Consider the following 20,332-nt stretch of genomic DNA (forward strand, 5'->3'; position numbering starts at 1 on the left):
TTGTTGAGCCGAATTTTATTTTAGATGTCTTAGCGTCCACACACTACCCGCCGAGACTAGCTCTGCTATTTGTGGGTAGTGCGTCATTATGCTAAGTGTCATGTCATGTCCTGTCTGATTACAATAAAATACAATACAATATAATACAATACCTGCGTTATCAGATCTCAGATAGGCATTCTCAATTTGGGGTGACTCTTTCTTCACGGTTTTCAGGAGATGTTCTATAATAGAGGATACAGCGAAGCTGTTCTGCGTGCAGTTATCAAAGATATGAACAAAGCATTCAACTTGAAATGTCTGCACCTGCTTCGTGATCAGAGCGCTCACAAGCCAACGGCGGTCTCTTTTTCCGAAGAACTCACCCATCCGCTCTCTGTAACGTTGTGGGAAGTATTTCATGGCCCAGTCAATCACGACTAAACATAATTTCAAATCAAGCTGATGAAGAACATATTGTTTTCCCTCTTCTTGTTTTACAGTGCGAAGCAAATGCGTCTTCCAATCCCGGATAGACATCATGCATAGTTCGCATTCGTGGCTTAACTGCCATCTCTGCCCTTTTGAAATTTTAACACGGTTTATCTCAGATTCAATTTCCTTGAAAAGTTCCTCAAAGGACTCGCATTTCTCACAGTTGATGTCATGTTCGTGCTCATATGTACCCTGCCAGTTGGTGTGACTTGGGTCACTCAGTGCATATTTATTGCGGTGATCAGCACAGGTTTCCTCTCGGCCAACGTGAGAATGGTGTTGTTTAGTATCTGCCTTTTCATTTGCTGTTCTTCAATTTCATCAGACAATATGCTGATTTCCGCCTCTGGAACGCTTTGTTGGGATGATTGGGACGTTGTCGTACAACGCTCTTCCATATCATCTGATGTTAACAAAACGTACTTATCTTCTTCCTGATGTGGCTGTGCAAAGACATCTGCTTCAACAGCTGGCCCAACTACAGACTAAAATTTAAAAACAAAAGGGATATTTACTATAATTGAATTGTTTCTTTATTTTGTGACGAGGTTCCTGTGGATGTAAGGATACAGAAAACCCGCTGTCAATAAACTGAATCTTCCAAAATGTATATTTCTGTTATCCAAACTGACTCCTCAGTCCTTTAATAGTTCGGCTGATAACAGAAAAGTATGCAAGATGAAGGAGTGAAAGCTGTCTCGGTTCTACCGATCCCAGCATGCATTTTATGCTTTATTATCTTTCAGCTATATATCGTGGGCAGGTAAAATAGCCTTTTGAGTGTCGCTTGACCTGTTGGCAGTTTCTTCATCGCGCAGTCGGTAATGCTTTCTTCGACATTAGCTAAAACAAAAAATGTCACAAAACATAAGATCTCGGCAGAATTTATTTCATCCAGTTGACGTATATAGTACATGTACATAAAGGGAGCTTAGTTGACAATAAAAGAAATATATTTAGTATTCTCAGTTTTTCTACTTTAGGTATGATTTGTTCACTCCTCTACTGGTTACAGGGTTTTCAGTCCGATTTTTACTGTACTTAAGGAGACTTTTACATCTGTTTCCTTGTAGCTACAGAAATGGTGCATTAATTTAGCATGTCACAGTAACCAAAATTTAACTACCGTATGTATCTAAAGGTGACCCAGTTTTACCTTTAAAGTTCTACTTTTTAATGATTTGAAATAAACGTAAAGTTTGATTGAAGTTTAACTCTGGGTATCTTAATCCTCAAGATCACAGAATGCATCGGAAGTAAACAAATTGAAGAAAGGGAAAAAAAAAAAAAAAAAAAAAGAATCACTGATAGCAAAAACGAAAAGAAGGCCGGACTTTATCTTTGTAGTATGAGTATTATCCAGGGCCACAAGTAGATAATTGCAGTACTTTTTTCCTTAATCTCAACACGGATGATCGTTGTATACAGCGCTAGTTCCTGACCCTCCTCCCTAGGGCACCTTTCCCTTTTATTGAGGTTCGTGTAGGATTACACTTGGAAAAGCACCTTGGCCAAATGTGAACAGAATGCATTGACTTGGGCCTCGTCAGGAAAAAAATTATGAAAGAAACGCGTGATTATGACTGTGAATCAAGCAATTTTGCCATGTGGAAATCGTCACCAAACTGAAATAGCACACTAATTACTTTTTGCAGTGAAATATACCCATACCTGGTATGGTTTTTGCTTGTGATAAAATCTTACTGAAACGATTTGAGAATATTTTTCGTGGCCAACACCGTTCTAGGAAGAGTAAAAAATACAGTCTTCCCACAATAAAGATTAATAGATGGATGTCTTTTTGTATCTTTACTCAACACGTAGTTTGTGGAAAAAGATTGAAATGTTCCACAACAAATTCGTCACGGTTTATACTGAGTGTTTATATCATTAACGTCACGATAAAAACACGGCGATTGAGTCAGTTTGCTAGACATAACGTCTCGTAGTCACGTTCGACGTACTAAAAACTACTATAAAACGAATACAAGAATTGTAAAAACGTGTAAAATGGTATATAAAAAGTCACTTGTAACAATGTAGCGGAATTCCAAATCGATTTCGATCAATTACGATCCTCATCAGTAGTACTCCGCCATGTTTAAAATACTCATAAATAATTGTTCATATAAGTGACTCTGAAATGTCCACACTTCTTCCAGGCTTCATGTAAGCGGTCATGATGTATCAATCACAGCTCGTGGGATTTGAAAAAAGTTCCATTCGTTCTTGGAGTTCATAAGCGAGTCTTCGTTCACATTATTTATCCTCACTCCTTCAGTTATTTGTCTCAGCATCGCGTCATTGTGATAAACCCCCGTCACATCCATTCGGAACTGCTTTACCTCTCTATTGTGTACTGTAAAGAGAAACACAATAGAGAGGTAAAGCAGTTCCGAATGGATGTGACGGGGGTTTATCACAATGACGCGATGCTGAGACAAATAACTGAAGGAGTGAGGATAAATAATGTGAACGAAGACTCGCTTATGAACTCCAAGAACGAATGGAACTTTTTTCAAATCCCACGAGCTGTGATTGATACATCATGACCGCTTACATGAAGCCTGGAAGAAGTGTGGACATTTCAGAGTCACTTATATGAACAATTATTTATGAGTATTTTAAACATGGCGGAGTACTACTGATGAGGATCGTAATTGATCGAAATCGATTTGGAATTCCGCTACATTGTTACAAGTGACTTTTTATATACCATTTTACACGTTTTTACAATTCTTGTATTCGTTTTATAGTAGTTTTTAGTACGTCGAACGTGACTACGAGACGTTATGTCTAGCAAACTGACTCAATTATCGAACACGTTCCTGGCCTCGGCCCACAAAATTTCATCACAAAAAACACGGCGCAATTATAGAAATGTTTACGGAACAAAGCAAAACTTCCTGTATAAAGGCAACTCTACGCAAGTTCAAATCGCCCTTGACACAAAAGCTCGCCAACCTCACTGGTATGTTTCGCGTTTGTAAAATTATATCTAGTACAGCTTTTGGGTCGACTATAGGTTGGACGTTCTTAAACTCGTAACAGTGTGATGTTAAATGCAAATTAAGCCATAAATACTAAAAGAATCTTTGGCATGATATTGAAGTAAATTTTACTTACCATATCCTATAGACCACTTTCATAAATGGCTGCCGGATTAATATTCTTTTGTTTAAATTTAAATTAGCCCTTCTGGCCTCGTTCTCCAGTACAAAATTCAAAAGAATACATTATCTCAAGCGAGGCCAGAAGGGCTAATTTGAATTTAAAGAAAAGAATATTAATCCGGCAGCCATTTATGAAAGTGGTCTATTGGTACTACAATATTATGTGAAACAAATATTTCCTTTGATACCGTGAAATTGACAGGACGTGGGTCCTTTACTTGTTTACGTTGACCTTCTTGCAATGGTTAGAAACTTCAATCTAGTCCAAAAAACGGAAAACGAGTTTTTTGGCCTCTGAAGGTGGGAAGTAACCTTTAGTCAAATCATAACTGACAATGTAAAATACACAGTTTACGTTCATGACCAGGCAATAATCCGAAGCTCTTATCTCGAAAGCATTTTCGCAGGAAATATTCATGTAATTTCTGTCAGGTAAGCTGTGTTCATGCGTATATTTTTTATATATTATGAGCTTCAAATTAATTGTAAGTACAGTATTGAAGTTTCCTTGTTCTTAGACTGAATTATATGAAAACAAAATGATTAAAAATGCAGTTTCATTAAAAAGTAAAATATTTTACAAGTGATCAATTTTGGCAGAAAAATAGCCCTAAGGGCAACCTTGAACCTTTTTAAGAAATAATTGTGTCAAAGGAGTTTCTTGTGCCTATCAATAAATCCTTGGTAGTGATTGGGAAAGGTATGGACCGTTGTAAAATGGTATTGAATAGGAAATAAAAAACCGCAATTTAAAAAAAATTTTTTTAAAGCACCCATAATGTTAAGAATGAGGTAGATAAGCCTCGTAAAAGCTGATTTACCGTAAGTTTGTCGGGAATATACATTTTCAGTACCGCAAAGTTAGCCTTTTGTCGAGTGATTTAAAGGGCCCTCAGCGCCAAAAAGTAGAGGGGTGGTCAATCTCGGGAGTGAAAAGCTTGACTTTCGTCTAAATACCACGAATCTTAATCTTACATCTTACAGCATCAACGTTATTTTTTAATTTTTAAAAAAAATTTTAAATATAGACTAGTGAGCGTTTCGTCTAACTGTCGTAGACTTCTTCAGGGAGTCTTACAAGTATAAACGCCTGTATTTATAAGCCAAAGTTACAGGGGCCGATGACTGTAAAGGCTTAACCGGACTTACGAGCAGGAACAGGCGAAGTTGTAGAATTGGTGGAGCCACTGACCTCTACGATACTAGTGCAGCGCTCTACCAAATGAGTGGTTCGAATCCCGTACAGGCCTGAATTTTTTTCAGGTCTGATTTTCACTATTGCTTAAATAGTGCTTTACTGCGAAGGATCGTGCACATATACGTTTCATAACCGCAGTTCATATATATGTATTTCATATGTTTGTTGTTTGATTTATCATCTACGGGTTTATGTCGAATTAATTTGATGGCCTGCTTCCAGTTGGCTTGTTAGCTCAATTGGTCGAGCGCTGCACTGGTATCGCAGAGGTCAGTGGTTCGAATCCCGTACAGGCCTGAATTTTTTTCAGGTCTGATTTTCACTATTGCTTAAATAGTGCTTTACTGCGAAGGATCGTGCACATATACGTTTTACAACTATTGTTCGCAGAAGTACTGCTCACTAGTCTATATTAAAAAAAAATTAATTAAAAACATGTACATCTCATTTACCAAGCTTTAATAAAACCTCACTTTGATTGCTGTGACATTGTTTGGGGTAGCTGAGGGAAAACGCTACAAGAAAAACTGCGGAACAGAGCAGCCCGTGTGATGATATTCTCTAACTATAATGCTGATGCAACTGAGCTACTCGAGCTTTTAGGGTGGAAAAATCTTGCACGCCAGCAGGAAAGTCATAAAGCCATCGTGATGTATAGATGTCTGCACGGGCTAGCTCCAGAGTATCTGTATTCAAAGTTTACGTGGCGTGACTCTTCTTATGACCTCAGGGACTCTGAAAGTAAGCTCAATGTTCCCTTGCCGTGCACTAATTATTACAGAAAAAGCTTTGGCTACAATGGTCCCACATTATGGAACAGTCTACCATGCAATATAAGGAACACAGAGTCTCTAGGGGTATTTAAGGTTACTGTGCACCTTTAGGGGTGTCCCGCGTGCAAGCGATGTAGCGCGTCTGGTTTAAACTATAGATATCTAAACCCCATATCAAATTAAAGCTTATAGGACTGGCTATCAGACTATGCCAAAATTTTTTTAAAAAAATTAATTGTCTAATTTTTTCACGACTCATAAATGCGAGCGCCCGAATCACCTTTTAAGAGCTACAAGTCAAAGGGACTTTGTTCAATAGCTCTCAAATTTTGACAGTCGCTAGTTTTAGATATAAACAACAAAAAACGTGTGTTCGAATATTGTAATTCTAAATACAATTTTTTCAAGAGCGATTTTTGTACGATCACTCCACATTTTTTTAATCCTATTTCAAAAATGTTCTGTAACTTTTCACTGAAATTGAATATGGCAAATCGCAAACACCTTTTTTAGTGCTTTGGCCCCGGAAACGGTGGAACACATTATATAAGCAAAAACAAAATTCGCTTTGACATGTAACGTTCAAAAGGTGATTCGGGCACTCGCATTTAGAAGTTGTGAAAAATTCGACAGTTAATTTTTATCAAAATTTTTGGTATAGTCTGCAGCTGATAGCCAGTCCTATAAGCTTTAATTTGGTACAGGAGTTTAGATATCTACAGTTTAAAGCGGACGCGCTACATCGGTTGCACGCGAGACACCCCTAAAGGTGCACGGTAACCTTAAACGTAAGATCAATGACATTCTTCAAGTCTAACGCACGGCATTCACGGAAAACAGCTTTTAGTGTTATAGTATGCAGTTTGAATTTTAAATATCTTGAAGGATATAGTGGTGCTGAAAGCGCCGCTGTTACCGCTACTGCTGCTTCTACTACTACTGCCATTACCACTACTAGTGATAGAAGTAGTACAAGTTGAAATAGTTCTGGTTTTATTACTTTTAGCTCTCGTGGCTTCTTTTAATTCCATCAGGATGAATGGTAGAATGAGCCTGGTTAAGTTTGTTTTCATTGTGCAAAAGAAAATGAACCGAAACCCCTTTTATGAGACAATTCTTTGACTCGAACTTGTAAAGATTGAGAACAACAAGATGTTACTTGATTTGTGGACTCAATGTGTAAGTGAGCAAACTGATGGAACAGATGAATCAGGAACGAAACAAGAAGTAAAGATTAGCCATGAAAAATACAGCGCAAAAAGCGAGGTTAGTGGACAGTTACGAGATTAAAATTTCATTGAAAACAAGAAGTAACATGCAAAAAGACGTTTCATTGATGGGATTCCATGCAAGAGGACCAGTTTGATGTTTCCATGGACATAAGAAAGCAGTTCTTACGTCTATGATGTCTGGAGTGTGTTTATAATCTATAACATTTTGGCAGCTGTATTTTACAGAAGTCATTAGCCGTGCGTTGTTCTCTTATTAGTTTTTACTCTGAGCTATTGACTACTTAAAATGATTGAATTAAATTATGGAATTTTCTTAGACCCCAAAGTTAAGTTTACGCTTAGCTTCAAAGATATTATCATTGATAAACATCGAGGGACGATGACTGTGCAAAAGCAGTTTTCGTCTTGAAAATACTCCAAGAGAAATTTCCTCACCTACCAGCTGAGGTTGGTATAATGAATCGAGTTGAACCATATAGGCGCACAAGTCAGGCTCCTATGGTTGGCCATTAGAAAAAGGAAATTGAGGATACGTAGGCCAAGAGGTAAAGAGGTAACTAAATGATTTAAACATTTCCAACTTCAAACCATAGGAGAAACAAAGCAACGAAGACCTACCTCAAACAGGTGTGGAAAGGGTCCTCCTCTTTGCTATTGCAGTAGGGGACGAAGCTTTAAAAGGAAAGTGTTACTGCGCTCTCGGATGTGATCATCATATGCTAGGAGATTTCAAAAGAGCCATCCAGTATCATGAACTTGCTCTAAAAATTGCCAAAGAAGTGGGAGACAAGGCTGGAGAGGGATACAGTTACTGTAATCTCGGCGTTGCTTATGACAGCCTAGGAGATTTCGAAAGAGCCATCCAGTATCATGAACGTCATCTAGAAATTGCCAAAGAAGAGGGAGACGAGGCTGGAGAGGGAAAAAGTTACTGTAATCTCGGCAATGCTTATCAAAGCCGAGGAGATTTCGAAAGAGCCATCCAGTATCATGAACGTGCTCTAAAAATTGCCAAAGAAGTGGGAGACAAGGCTGGAGAGGGAAGGAGTTACGGTAATCTCGGTAATGCTTATAACAGCCTAGGAGATTTCGAAAAAGCCATCCAGTATCATGAACGTCATCTAAAAATTGCCAGAGAACTGGGAGACAAGGCTGGAGAGGGAAACGGTTACGGTAATCTCGGCAATGCTTATCAAAACCTAGGAGATTTCGAAAGAGCCACCCAGTATCATGAACGTTCTCTAAAAATTGCCAAAGAAGTGGGAGACAAGGCTGGAGAGGGAGGGAGTTACTGTAGTCTCGGCATTGCTTATGACAGCCAAGGAGATTTCGAAAGAGCCATCCAGTACCATGAAAGTCATCTAAAAATTTCCAAAGAAGCGGGAGACAAGGCTGGAGAGGGAAAGAGTTACTGTAATCTCGGCATTGCTTATCGACGCCTAGGAGATTTCGAAAGAGCCATCCAGTATCATGAACGTGCTCTAAAAATTGACAAAGAAGTGGGAGACAAGGATGGAGAGGGAAAGAATTACTGTAATCTCGGCAATGCTTATCACAGCCTAGGAGATTTCGAAAGAGCCATCCAGTATCATGAACGTCATCTAAAAATTGCCAAAGAACTGGGAGACAAGGCTGGAGAGGGAATGAGTTACGGTAATCTCGGCAATGCTTATCAAAGGCTAGGAGATTCCAAAAGAGCCATCCAGTATCATGAACGTGATCTAAAAATTGCCAAAGAAGTGGGAGACAAGGCTGGAGAGGGAAAGAGTTACGGTAATCTCGGCAATGCTTATGACAGCCTAGGAGATTTCGAAAGAGCCATCCAGTATCATGAACCTGCTCTAAAAATTGCCAAAGAAGTGGGAGACAAGGCTGGAGAGGGAGAGAGCTACCACAATCTTGGCAATGATTATCGGAGGTTGGGCAACCTAAAAAGAGCTGCCAACCTGTTTCATTCTAGTGTGGTAAGCTTTGATGCTATCCGAGCTAGTTTACGTTTGAAAGATGATTGGAAGATTAGCTACCGCAACATGCTAAGGAACGCATATAATTCTTTGTGGCGTGTTCATTTAAAACAAAATCAAGTTTTGGATGCACTTCTATTTGCTGAACAAGGACGTGCACAGGCGCTCAATGACCTTATTTGCTTTAATTATGGGGCGGGAGAGACACAACTTCGGCCTCGCACACCACCCACTTGTGATTTCGATGTTCTTGCAGGCGGTGCTCCATCAAATACAGTTTTTATGGCGGTAGATGATACGGAACGCAAGATATACTATTGGTTTGTTAACAGCGCTCAAGATATGCAATTGAGAAGTATTGAGATAAGTAATTATGACGTCAATACTTTTATTGAAAGCTTAGTAAACACAGTGTCAAGAGAGTATAAAAGAGGTGTTATTAAATGCGAAAATCGTTCTCTCGATGAGCCCTGCAATGAGGAATCGATGAAGAAAAGGTCAGGTCATGCTGATATCTTTCCTGAATGCTCACCGAACACAGCTTTACGGAGGTTGTATGACGTTATCATTGAGCCGATTGCTGATCTCATCAATGGCAATCAAGTTATCTTTGTTCCTGAGAGCTCGTTGTGGTTAGTCCCTTTTGCAGCATTAATGAATTCTGAGTCAAACTATCTCTGTGACTCTTTTCGAGTTCGAACGATTCCATCTCTGACTACTCTGAGGTTGATTAACGATTACCCAGACGACTTCCACAGTAACAAGGGTGCTTTACTCGTGGGTGATCCATGTCTGGAGGAGGTTCTTCTCAAGGGGAAGAAGCTCGATCAACTGCCATGTGCAAGAAAAGAAGTAGCGATGATCGGGAGAATCCTTGGCGCTGATCCTCTTATTGGCGAAGAAGCGAAAAAAGATGAGGTATTGAGACGACTTCCCTCTGTTGCGTTGGTGCACTTTGCAGCACATGGCTCAATCGAAACAGGCGAAATTGCTTTAGCGCCACGAAGTGCCTGCTCATCACAGCCCTTTCAAGAGGAGGATTTTATTCTAACAATGAAGAATGTGTTGGATACACGCATACGAGCAAGGCTGGTTGTGCTGAGTTGTTGTCACAGTGCTCGTGGAGAGATTAAGGCCGAGGGAGTGGTTGGAATTGCAAGAGCGTTTTTAGGTGCAGGTGCTCGCTCTGTTCTTGTGTCGTTGTGGGCGATTGATGACGAGGCTACTCTTGAGTTTATGAAATATTTCTATAAAGAACTGGTCACTGGGAAGCTGGCCAGTGAAGCTCTTAACCAAGCTATGAAGAGCATGAAAGAGTCTGGAGAGTTCAGCGAGGTGAAGAACTGGGCACCCTTCGTACTCATTGGGGACGACATCAGACTTGAATTAAATTAAAGATAACAGTCTTGGATATTGTCGAATGTAAGTAGGTCAATATTAATTAATGATGTATTTTAAAGTAAGCCCAGAGCATGTTTGTATGAAGGTAGGTGTAGACTTCAACCAAGAGATGATTTTTAGAAAAAGAAAATTTATTCCACGTTCACTTTCACGTGGAAAGTCACCCACGTTCATATCTTTTAGTAAGTTATCTTGCCACGGTATATGTTTATGCCAGTCAGTTTTAGTGAGAGAGCAGGTAACTGGAATGACTCTTATGTCTTCAAAGATGATATGATTTTAGTTACGGAATCACAACGTATAATTTGAAATGAGCCGCGAAATGATATCCAAGTTTAATGGAAGACTTTAACCAGAACGTCTCCAAGGTTGTTCAATCATAACGTAGTGACACGAGATGAATTTCAGTCTGTGTTCAATGTATATCAAAATGAGTCAACGGAAAATTGGCTTGTTCGGCGCCGACCCCAAGGATCTCTGATACTTCTACAAACATTGGTGTGCCAAATAAGTTTAATGCTTTAGGAATGCATTTAAACCTATGTCAAAATTAATGCTTTGAAGTTACGTTTCTGGTACTTTTACCTGTTTGCAGAAAAGACGAGATCCTTGCTGACGACTTTTTGACAACGATTTGTATCCAACCTCTCCGGCGACGAGAACTTCTTGAGTATCTTAGACAGTATAGCTTGGCTGTTAGTGAAAAAAACAGTTGTTTTGTTAGGCCTTTAGGGCGAAATTGCTCAGTTTTAAACTTTGGTATCAAAATCTTTTCTTAATGTATAGTACGAAATGTACCACGGTGTGTTGCAGAATAGACTTCCGATTGAATTTTTCTCGGGGCTATGGGCATTTGTAGAGCGAAGCAGCTTTTTCCGCTATTAGGTCGTGTTGGTGGTTTTTTTCAGTATGAGTCTTACAGTTGTTTCATTTTCATTGAAAAGTTCAAGTTAATTCATTTTGTGGTTCTAATTTTCCTTCTTGCTTATTTACAGCACCGAAGTAGTTCCTAGGCAAACTGAACTTTGCAGTATGTTACCAATATATTTTTCAGTGTTTATAGTAGATTTTTAGGTCTTTATTTTTTTTTGGTTTGAGTTGGATTTTTCTTTTACCAAGTCCTCCGTTTAGGGCCAGTTTTTGTAGCGAGTTAGGTAGAACGATTGAGTTGGCAAGTTGTTGTAATCTCTTTGAGTTACTTTGTTATCGTGTGGAAATACAAACTCACTTACAGAAGGTTTTTGTTATAGATTTCATGATTAACCTCAGCCCGGCAACACCTTGTGTAGAGAAAATTCCGAACAATGAAGGATTCGAAGCTCAAGCTTTGTGATTTCTCAGAGGGATGCTCTTGCAAGCTGATCAGAACTAACAGCACCCGCTGCGAATTTGAAAGGAACAAGCTTCGATTTTTCGAGGGGGGATTCAAATACTTTCCTTGTCTCTCACTCGTTACGAGCTTGAAACAGCTTGTTATTTTCTCCTTCTCTCGTTTGAGTTATTGAAGACGTCGTGAATTGTTTTAAAACATGTAAGGGAGGAAAGATTAATCTCCTAAACACCAAGTACTCTTTATAATATGGCACCAGGAGAGTTTTAGGGTATGAATTTGAGCGTGCACAGGTGCCGCGAAAAATACGTCAAGTTCAAGGCCTGAAGGTAGCGCAAATCCTTTATACTTTACTAAGTTATCGTTAAAAGAGTACATCATAGTCGCCATAGAGGAACATGATGTTCATTGAGATCGCTTTTGACGCGTTATATTATCAAACTATAACCTGTATGATCCCAAAACAATATTATTTTACAGTAAATGGTTTGAACCCGGGGGTAACATGTGAAAGTGTAGTGCGATTGTCCGGGTGAGTGTAGTCCTGAGAGGGACTGTTTTGGTGGTGGCGACTGACGTTTGACAACCTGTGTGGAAGTCATCATCAGACTCAAGTGAATAGTTGTTGTCAATAGAATGTTGTTAGTCCAGTTCGTGTAAAATGATTGGTCAGTTTTGCTGTGATGCTATTGGCTGTAACACTCAAGTGGCGTAAGTAACGTTAGGTCATTCTGTCCGGTTCGTTTGTAAACAATTATTGGATTCGGTTTTTGTGATATCCGGAATAATCAAGGCCGAGGTAAGCGTTATCAGCCTTACCGAGACCTTCATTATTCCGGATATCACAAAAACCGAATCCAATAATTGTTTCATTATACATTGTTTTAAAGAAAATAGCGCCAAACGCATTATCGCACCGAACGCAGTTTATTTTCGAAAACTTAAAAAATGTACAACTGTGTGGTAAACAAATTTTCACTTGAGCTAATTCCTTTCTGTCGTGTGGCTCCTGGATATTTTTCTCTTTAAGGTATTCGTAGAACTGTTCCTCCGCCACTTTTGTCGATATTTTGGTATTTTCCAAATCTTTATCTTCAAGTAATTTCTTAATTTCTCGTTGGGTCGATGAAGCGAGTCGAGAAGCCATTCTTACTTCGCCATCCATGAACTTGACATTGCTCCACCGGAAATCATGCATCGCGCACGCAACCTACAGATTAGTGAATAATCTGTAGGTTGCGCTGTTTCCCAGAACTAAAACTGTGGGCGTTTAGCCAATGAGAAGACAGATGGTGACTACAATGTATAATTACAATGTTAAAATGCTGTTGAGGGGAGTCTGTGCTAATTTGGTAAACCAGCTTTCCAGAGTAAGTTGTTGAAAGTAGTTGGTGCCGACGGACCAAAACAGACCCGGCAATCATGACCGAACTGGAGTAAGAACATTTTACTGACAGTAACCATTCACTTGACTCTCATGATGACTTCCGCACAGATTTTCGAAACTTCAATCACCACCACCAACAGTCTTTCTCAGGACTACAATCACACGGGCGATCGCACACTTTGAAATATTATTACATTATAAAACTCTTTCTCGATGCAAATATTTTAGCAGCCTTAGATCTTGGAAAAATTTGTCACCTGACCCTCAAAGCCTTGCAATTTGATGAAAACCCGTTGTAAGACAGAAAATTCGGAACTACATTGAATGGTCCAGAACTTGGTAACTTCAAGGTGACTTTTGTCCAAACACTCAAGTGCACATGCAGCACAAGCTACTCTAGTAGTTTTCTTCTGTATAATTCTTGCAATGTGGTAAGAGCAGCGTTTTTTATTGTCAAAAGCTCTGACATCGCAATTGTCACATTTATTCTAGAGTATAGCTAAGTTACTCAAGCGATCTGGGACTGTCTCAATTGTCAACTGCTTATTAGAGGCAATTAAATACTTGCATTACTGCCCAACTGATGCCGGACTCACACCCTTGTAAGAAAAAGTGAATTCCAAATTCACTGCGTACGATCGATGTACAGTTAATCGTCATTATGGTGAATATGACATGACATATATGTTCGTAATTCTTAAATATCAAGATTACGTGATTTGGAAGCAAATTTTTTTCTCGTTTGCATTTTAGAGCAATTACTATAGAAAGGCGACCGCACGTCAATCGTGTTTCTTTTTGATTGTTTATCTACAGTTTCAACCATATTCGTTTACTTAAAATCCACAACATGTTACTGTTTATGGAAAGAGTTATAAATTACGTGAAAACTAGAATTCCTCAAAATTACGCTGTCGAACTATTTGCAAGCTTGCAGAAAATAACAATAAATAGTGACAGTCACTTTAAATAAGCAATAAGAAAAGATACATGAATTAGCTGCGCCTTTCCTAGTAAATATTGAAGATGAAAATGCCTCTATAAAGGTTTGACATCTCCCAGCTAATGGAAGAAGTTTCCCTAAGGACCCGAGACAGATGTAGGTGTTGCCTGACACTCATTGGGGGACTGATACAACTCAGAATTCATCGGTGAGGCACGTAAGAAATTGATCGAAGGGGAATTTTGGAAGAAAGAATAGAACATCTTAATTGAAAGTTTTGAATAGCGGCCCATAAATGATCCATGAGTTATATGAAACTTGGATCGATTTAAACCTCAAAGAGATCATTTAAATTGAAGGTCCGCCTCGACCACCAAAATAGTATAAAAACAACCCCTTGTCATCACACAAATGCAATTGATCGAAACTATCAGCGTTTTTTTCGGAGCCAAACTGCATGACTCTCAACATCTTCATCTGGTCGCTTCTCCACCGCCCCCCACCACCCCCCACCGTCCCCCACCACCCCCCTCTTCCCCTCCAAAAAAAACCTTCTCGGACAGATAACACTATTTCGTGGAATGTTCCAACTCCTTGTGTGAAGTCCATGCCAGATATGTATTCCAAAACAGTGACACAACATTTACAACCAGCACTCGAAGATGCGCGGGAAAAAAATAAAAGTTACAGAACTGAACAGCTGGCCAGATTTGGTAGTTCACAACCATATTGGGATAGAATTCCTCGCAGATTTTGTCACCAATCTCTTTGATAGTACGACGTTCAACAATTCCGACAGCGCCGTAAAATAAAACAAGAAACACAGGCGCCAAGATGCTTTGATCCACTGTCATTTTCCGAATGGCATTTCCGGGGCTTTTGCGAGCAAATCTTTTGTCAAGTTGTGCGTACCATACGTGGAATATCGGGCCGATCACTACAGTTCCAACAGCTGCCATTCGGGCTGTACGCACAAAATCATGCTCTCGCAATGGAACTTTCTCTACGTATTGCTGCGCGATGAAGTCTCCAGCTCCAAGAAGGGCTCCTGGAAATAAAACGAGCTAATTAAATGTGAGCACCAAGTTATTTTCGTTACCAGCCTCTTTTGCGTCACCTTTTCTTAATTCCCCTTCTTCGTCACCTTCTGGCTATTTTTTGAGACTTTTTTAAATCAACCACTTCTTTTGCATTGGGGGTCTGGGGCAAGCATGGGTGATTAAGCGTACTCGTCTATGTATGTATGTATAATTTTTAAGTAAAGTAGAATAACGTTGTCAAAAATATAAATTAACGTCAGACTTTTTTTGAGACATACTGAAAATTATCAAAATACTATTCAGCGTAATAGTTTTCTGAGTTCTTTTGCGAACGAAAATGCAACAAAAGGAAAAAAAAAAGGAAAAAAAAATCTGCGGCCTGATAGAACCACAACCAAAGTGACACCTCTCTTGTGATACCTCTATTCCGGATTAACTCAATTCAAAGAACATACAAGAAACGTTGTAGCAGGTTTCCTTCAGTGAATGGGCAGTTATGTTTAGTCAAGTAAGCCAGTAGCTGCTTGCAGGCGGTAGTTGGTATGCGCGAGATTCAGCGAGGCGAATATGTTCGTTCGCCACATTGGACGGGTGTAAGATTTGGGACGTGTGACAAAGCGAAGAGGAGGGGAGAGCTGTTTCTAGCTTTCTCCCCCTCCCCCTCCCCCTCCCCCCTCCCCCCTCCCCTTCGCTTTGTCCCTCATCCCAGATCTTCCGTCTGTCCGGCCGATCGAATATATTCGCCGTGCGGAATCTTGCACATACCACGTATAACTACCGCTTGCCAGCAGGCAAGGAAGCCAGGTAAGCGAGGCAAGTCCGACAGGTCAACTACTTCAGGCTACTTCAGTCCGACAGGTCAACTACTTCGCTCCGACGAAGGGCTGACGCTCGAAACGTCAGCTTTTGGAATAGTTACGGTGGCCAATTTACCACTTCAACTTTGTTGATATATCCAAATTATTCAACTCTTTCAGGCAGACTGAGTTAGATATGTGAGTGAAGTACATGATCCGAGAAAATAAATTATGCAAGTCAAGGAAAAATTGGAAAGAGGAGTGAAGTACAATATTCGCCTATGTTACACCAGGCTATAATTTATGTCTCCATATATAAATTATCCACTGAGGACTCAGATTAAAAAAATGCGCCAGTTTGGTATTGCGAAACGCAATAGAAGGAAAGATGACGGATCTCTGATTTTGGCGGTTTTAGGGTGTACAAAATAGTGTCGGCGAGAGCATTTACTGTCGAGGCAATCGTCAGAGCAAGTCTTTGAAACAAATGAATAAAGGCTGATAGTTTCGAAAGAAACTGTTTGGGGCTGCGTCGGTGGGAGTAACGAAATAATTTGGATATATCAACAAAGTTGAAATGGTAAATTGGCCACCGTAATGATGACAAAAGCTGACGTTTCGAGCGTTAGCCCTTCGTCTTTCGCTCCGACGAAGGGCTAACGCTCGAAACGTCAGCTTTTGTCATCATTACGGTGGCCAATTTACCATTTCAACTTTGTTGATATATCCAAATTATTTCTTTGAAACAAAGGAAGGCTAAAAATAACGAGCAGATGTTCTTCCTTTAGCAACCATTTCTCCTTGAGAGTTTTCTCGACGCCGCTCAAAGGGCTCGCTCGTTACCTCACGCAGATTACGAAATAAAAGCAAATTTTACCGATTTTTGTAGGACAGTTCTCGAACATTGGAAAATATACTATATGTTTTGGTGTCCCATCCACTCGTATGTTCAAAGAGGCCAAGTAACATTTCTAAATACTATTGATGAAGACTAAAGGATGGCTTAATAGAGTAAACCGGAAAATTACCTTAGCTGAGTCGAGTTGATCGATAATATTTGAGATATTGTAAGGATCTGAAACTGATCCTTGTTTAGGTTATCGCCTGTCTCATAGATATACAGTTTATATTCTCTTGATAAAGATAACTTTGTATCCAAAATCATGGACTTCGCATGAAATTCGCAAAGAGGACTATGAGCGCAATTATTGACCGAATTAAATCATGATAAGCTTGGTTCCGTTTTACGAATCAAAAACAAATTTTTCATAGCGACGACGTTCTCGTACCCACAACAAATTTCGAAGCAAGCTAAAAATTCCGGGATAATAAAAAAACTTAACTGGGTAGATTTAGAGAAACCTTAAAGTAGAACAGTGGTAAATGTATGAGAAATTGGAAAAATAAATGCCTGTGGTTTGAAAAATACATACGACTCGACGAATTATTGTGATGTCAAGACAAAGATTTAATTACCTTGCGTTCGATAAAACGTACGTAATCCCAGCTAAATTGCCAAACATTGGTTGGGAAAGTGGGCCCAAAGATCGATAAGCGCTTTCGACAACCAAGTTGTTGAAACACCATAAATTCTACCCAGGTGTTTTAAAATTTTCCTTAAAATTCAAGCTGTTACATACGATCAGTGATTTAAGGGTCAAAGTCTACCTGTCGATATAAGCTGTGTTTTCCACGGATGAATTTCCAAACATCGCATGTACCAGCTCCAAGCACGAATCGTTAACCGCAAGACCATAATTCCCCGTATTGTTCCACCGAATCCTTTTCGCTACACTAACATTTTACAGCCTAGCTATTATGCTATTCTAACTATTTACCAAGTTGCTTGTATTGTGAAATGCAAATGACGTTCTTATCGGCGGTTGGTGAACCTTGCATATATTCCGGCATAAGTTCAAATTTGCATGTTCTCGCACGATATAACCCAACATCACCGCTACCATAGAAACGTAAAAACTTTGCACAAAACTTTGAACTTGGACTTAGGAATACAAAAATCTCCAAAATATTGGGTTATCAAAATTCATATCAGAAATTTCAACGAAATATCGCTGCGACAAGTCATTTTTGAAATAGGAAATAAAGCTGTGAATGACTGTTTATCCAGCAGCGAAAGTTACACAACTCACTATTCACCAGGTGAACTATAGCCGACCCTCCTCTACCCTCGAGGGAGTAAGGAGGGGGGGGGGGCGGACAGGGGAGGCAAGGCTACACCCTGTCGCAAATGTCTGAAAGCAACAAGCTCCCAAGAATTGACGACCTCAGGATGGTTAAACTCGTGCACATCGTCATATTGGCAGTTATTATTGAATCCCTATGCGTAATGGCCCTTTGAAAGTTAGCTTCAAACAGGCAATGATTTCGTCGTTAAGAAAACAATGAAACGAGAAGAAATAGGCTATTATAGGTGTATTAAGATTGTAAATGCCAACAAGTCCGGTTTCAACGAGTACAGTTTAACTTTGTTACATCACGGTCGATCGCGGTTGCTAATAAAGGAACAAATAATTGCAAGTTATTACAAATACGAGTAGAAAGAATAGAAAAACGTAAACAGCAGAGGAAAAGCAATGGGGCAAGGAAAAACACTTACAAACGTCGTATGATTTGTGGACACGAAGAACGGAAAAAACTGTGTGCTGATCGCAATGAAGGAATCGACGTTGATTTCAAGAACTTTGATACTCTAGTGCTGAATTTTTACCGAGAAGCTTATACAAAATAAAATTAAACAAAGCAAAATTATGCAAAAAAATCGAACAGAATATAAATCAAAGTGAGTGCCAAAATGCGAAAAATAATAGGAAAACGCGTGTGCAAAACGCAAAAAATGTAATCAGGAACGCAAAAGGAAATCACTAAAGTGGGAATGCTGCACTAACAAAGATGGCTCCAGGTCTTAGGGGAATCAACAAAAGAAATGAATTTATGCCTAATGCTCGATATGATTTCTTTTGTTTTATTTCTCAAGCGTTGGAGCCAAGTTTAAATTTAAGTATATCGAAAATTGCCTATTGGGTCAGGTTTCGGCGGAATTTTGGCCATATTTTTTACATTAGATCTTTTCGGTTTTCGTGCTTAAAATCTTCCATTTTTCGGCTTTGACATTGGGCTTTCAATATATTTTCCCTGAGTAGCTGCCGATGATGTAATGAGCGGCGGTGATTAGTTAAGGGGCCTGCATTCATGCTTTCGGTTTCCTTTTATTAAAGTCTACTTTTTGAGCGACGGCCATCTTTTTCGGGAATAAAATGGAGAGTCTTAAGTGGGCATAGGAATGGTCCTTTTTCCTTGTGAATCCGATCATTACCCGGAACTCCTATCATCATTTAGTACTGGCCTGTGGACGTAACGAGTTGTCAACAATGCTCTCGGCTTCCACACACAGCCTTTCAATGATATTGGTCTGCCTGTGGCAGCTATTACGCCTTCGAGGAGCTCGCGCGCGTTACTTCCGCTTTTTCCGAGTAATGAAATCAAATGACGCCATGGAAAAACAAAATCGTTAGAGTCGTTGGTTTAAATCGTAGTTCGTTTCAACGAATGCATTGAACCAGGAGCCCAGGAAAGCAAATGCTACGATCTAGAATTCCAATACTGATAAGTCTCGATCATATTAGGCCTAAGGATCCGCGATTGTCGCTTGGTGTGGCGAGTATAATCAGCCATTTGAACCACAACAAAATCGAGTACAATGCACACACCTACAATATCGCTCAAGAACTACAAGTGTATCCGTTGGCAAGAAATATCCTTGACACGATTTGGAGCCACTACAATGATTCGAAATATGATCTCATGTTTGGAGGCTTTGTTTGGAACGAGCCTTTCCTCAGAACGATTGTAAAGGAGCTGAAATATTATGACTACCCTGGTGGGATTGTTATTGCAGGTCCTCAAGTGTCTTACGTCGGAAAAGGGCAGCTAGAGAAGTACTACCCGGAAGGAGACGTATTCATACGGGGATATGCCGAACAAGCTGTGTTAGAACTAGCCCAAGGGAAGGAAAATATCCTAGGGGTCCACTTAGCAAATACTCCAGACAAGGGCTTGCACACGTCCACCAAATTATCCGAGCTTTCGTCGCCTTTCCTCGACGGAACGCTGGAGCCTCAGCAGTTCATGCGCTGGGAAACGACCCGTGGTTGTCCTTACAGCTGCTCATTCTGCCAGCACAGAGATCCATCGCCTTCTTCGTCGGCTAATAAGAGCTGGACTAAAATCCAGCACTCGCAAAGGGATCGGATTCTGTCGGAAATCGAATGGTTCGTCGACAATAATGTCCGGGATCTCGCTGTGCTTGATCCCACCTTTAACACGCTAAACGGGAACATAGTACTTGACTTTCTAGAACGCGCCAGATTTTCTGGAAAAATCAGCCTCCAGTGTAGGCCTGAAAGAGTCACGAAGACATTTTTAGATCAGGTTGAGTCGCTTGGCAAAACCACAGCAGCTGAAGTGGTTCTGGAGTTTGGTGTTCAAACGCTCGACCCCGAAGAGCTGTTGCATATTGAGCGAGTGCGTAATGCCAACACTTACAAGTTAGCTGAGAAAGTTTTAGAAAAGTTGGCCCTTGTTCATCAACGTAGAATTAAG

At 39.9% G+C, this 20,332-nt stretch overlaps 3 protein-coding genes across 61 annotated transcripts in view; 1 reads left to right on the forward strand and 2 right to left on the reverse strand.

Annotated features, from left to right (window-relative positions):
* The window catches only part of LOC111320431 (uncharacterized), a 30,618-nt gene extending 18,548 nt beyond the window's left edge, over window positions 1-12,070 (forward strand). For 7 of the 11 annotated variants that reach the window (XM_088750181.1, XM_088750184.1, XM_088750182.1 and 4 more), the window contains 3 exons: window positions 6,756-6,884; window positions 7,444-10,236; window positions 10,811-12,070. In XM_088750181.1, the coding sequence (XP_088606307.1) occupies window positions 6,756-6,884; window positions 7,444-10,209 (2,895 nt within the window). In that variant the 3' untranslated portion in view covers window positions 10,210-10,236; window positions 10,811-12,070. The remainder of the gene's footprint in view (window positions 1-6,755; window positions 6,885-7,443; window positions 10,237-10,810) is intronic. The other 4 variants (XR_015996990.1, XR_015996989.1, XM_088750187.1 and 1 more) reach the window with 4 other exon arrangements.
* The window catches only part of LOC148738184 (uncharacterized), a 103,072-nt gene that overhangs the window by 49,211 nt on the left and 33,529 nt on the right, over window positions 1-20,332 (reverse strand). The window lies entirely within an intron of this gene.
* On the reverse strand, window positions 13,365-17,598 carry LOC148738191 (mitochondrial inner membrane protein Mpv17-like). 3 transcript variants are annotated; one of them, XM_088750298.1, is made up of 3 exons: window positions 17,381-17,596; window positions 14,894-14,923; window positions 13,365-14,806 (listed from the first exon to the last, which is right to left on the reverse strand). In XM_088750298.1, the coding sequence occupies exons 1-3, from the start codon at window positions 17,466-17,468 to the stop codon at window positions 14,445-14,447; spliced, it is 480 nt and encodes a 159-aa protein (XP_088606424.1). In that variant the 5' UTR covers window positions 17,469-17,596; the 3' UTR covers window positions 13,365-14,444. The 3 variants fall into 3 exon arrangements, with proteins under 3 accessions (XP_088606424.1, XP_088606423.1, XP_088606422.1); XM_088750297.1 differs by having other exon boundaries at window positions 13,365-14,920; window positions 17,381-17,598; XM_088750296.1 differs by having other exon boundaries at window positions 13,365-14,923; window positions 17,381-17,595.

Source organism: Stylophora pistillata, chromosome 2 (genome assembly GCF_964205215.1).
Source record: "Stylophora pistillata chromosome 2, jaStyPist1.2, whole genome shotgun sequence".
Classification (NCBI taxonomy): domain Eukaryota; kingdom Metazoa; phylum Cnidaria; class Anthozoa; order Scleractinia; family Pocilloporidae; genus Stylophora; species Stylophora pistillata.

Bases quoted from the DNA above. Each gene is read 5' to 3' on its own strand.
- LOC148738191 (XM_088750296.1), bottom strand. From the start codon at position 17,468: ATGGTCTTGCGGTTAACGATTCGTGCTTGGAGCTGGTACATGCGATGT. The intron at 14,924-17,380 runs GTAGACTTTGAC...TTTTATTTCCAG, and splicing joins AACACAGCTTATATCGACAG to GAGCCCTTCTTGGAGCTGGA.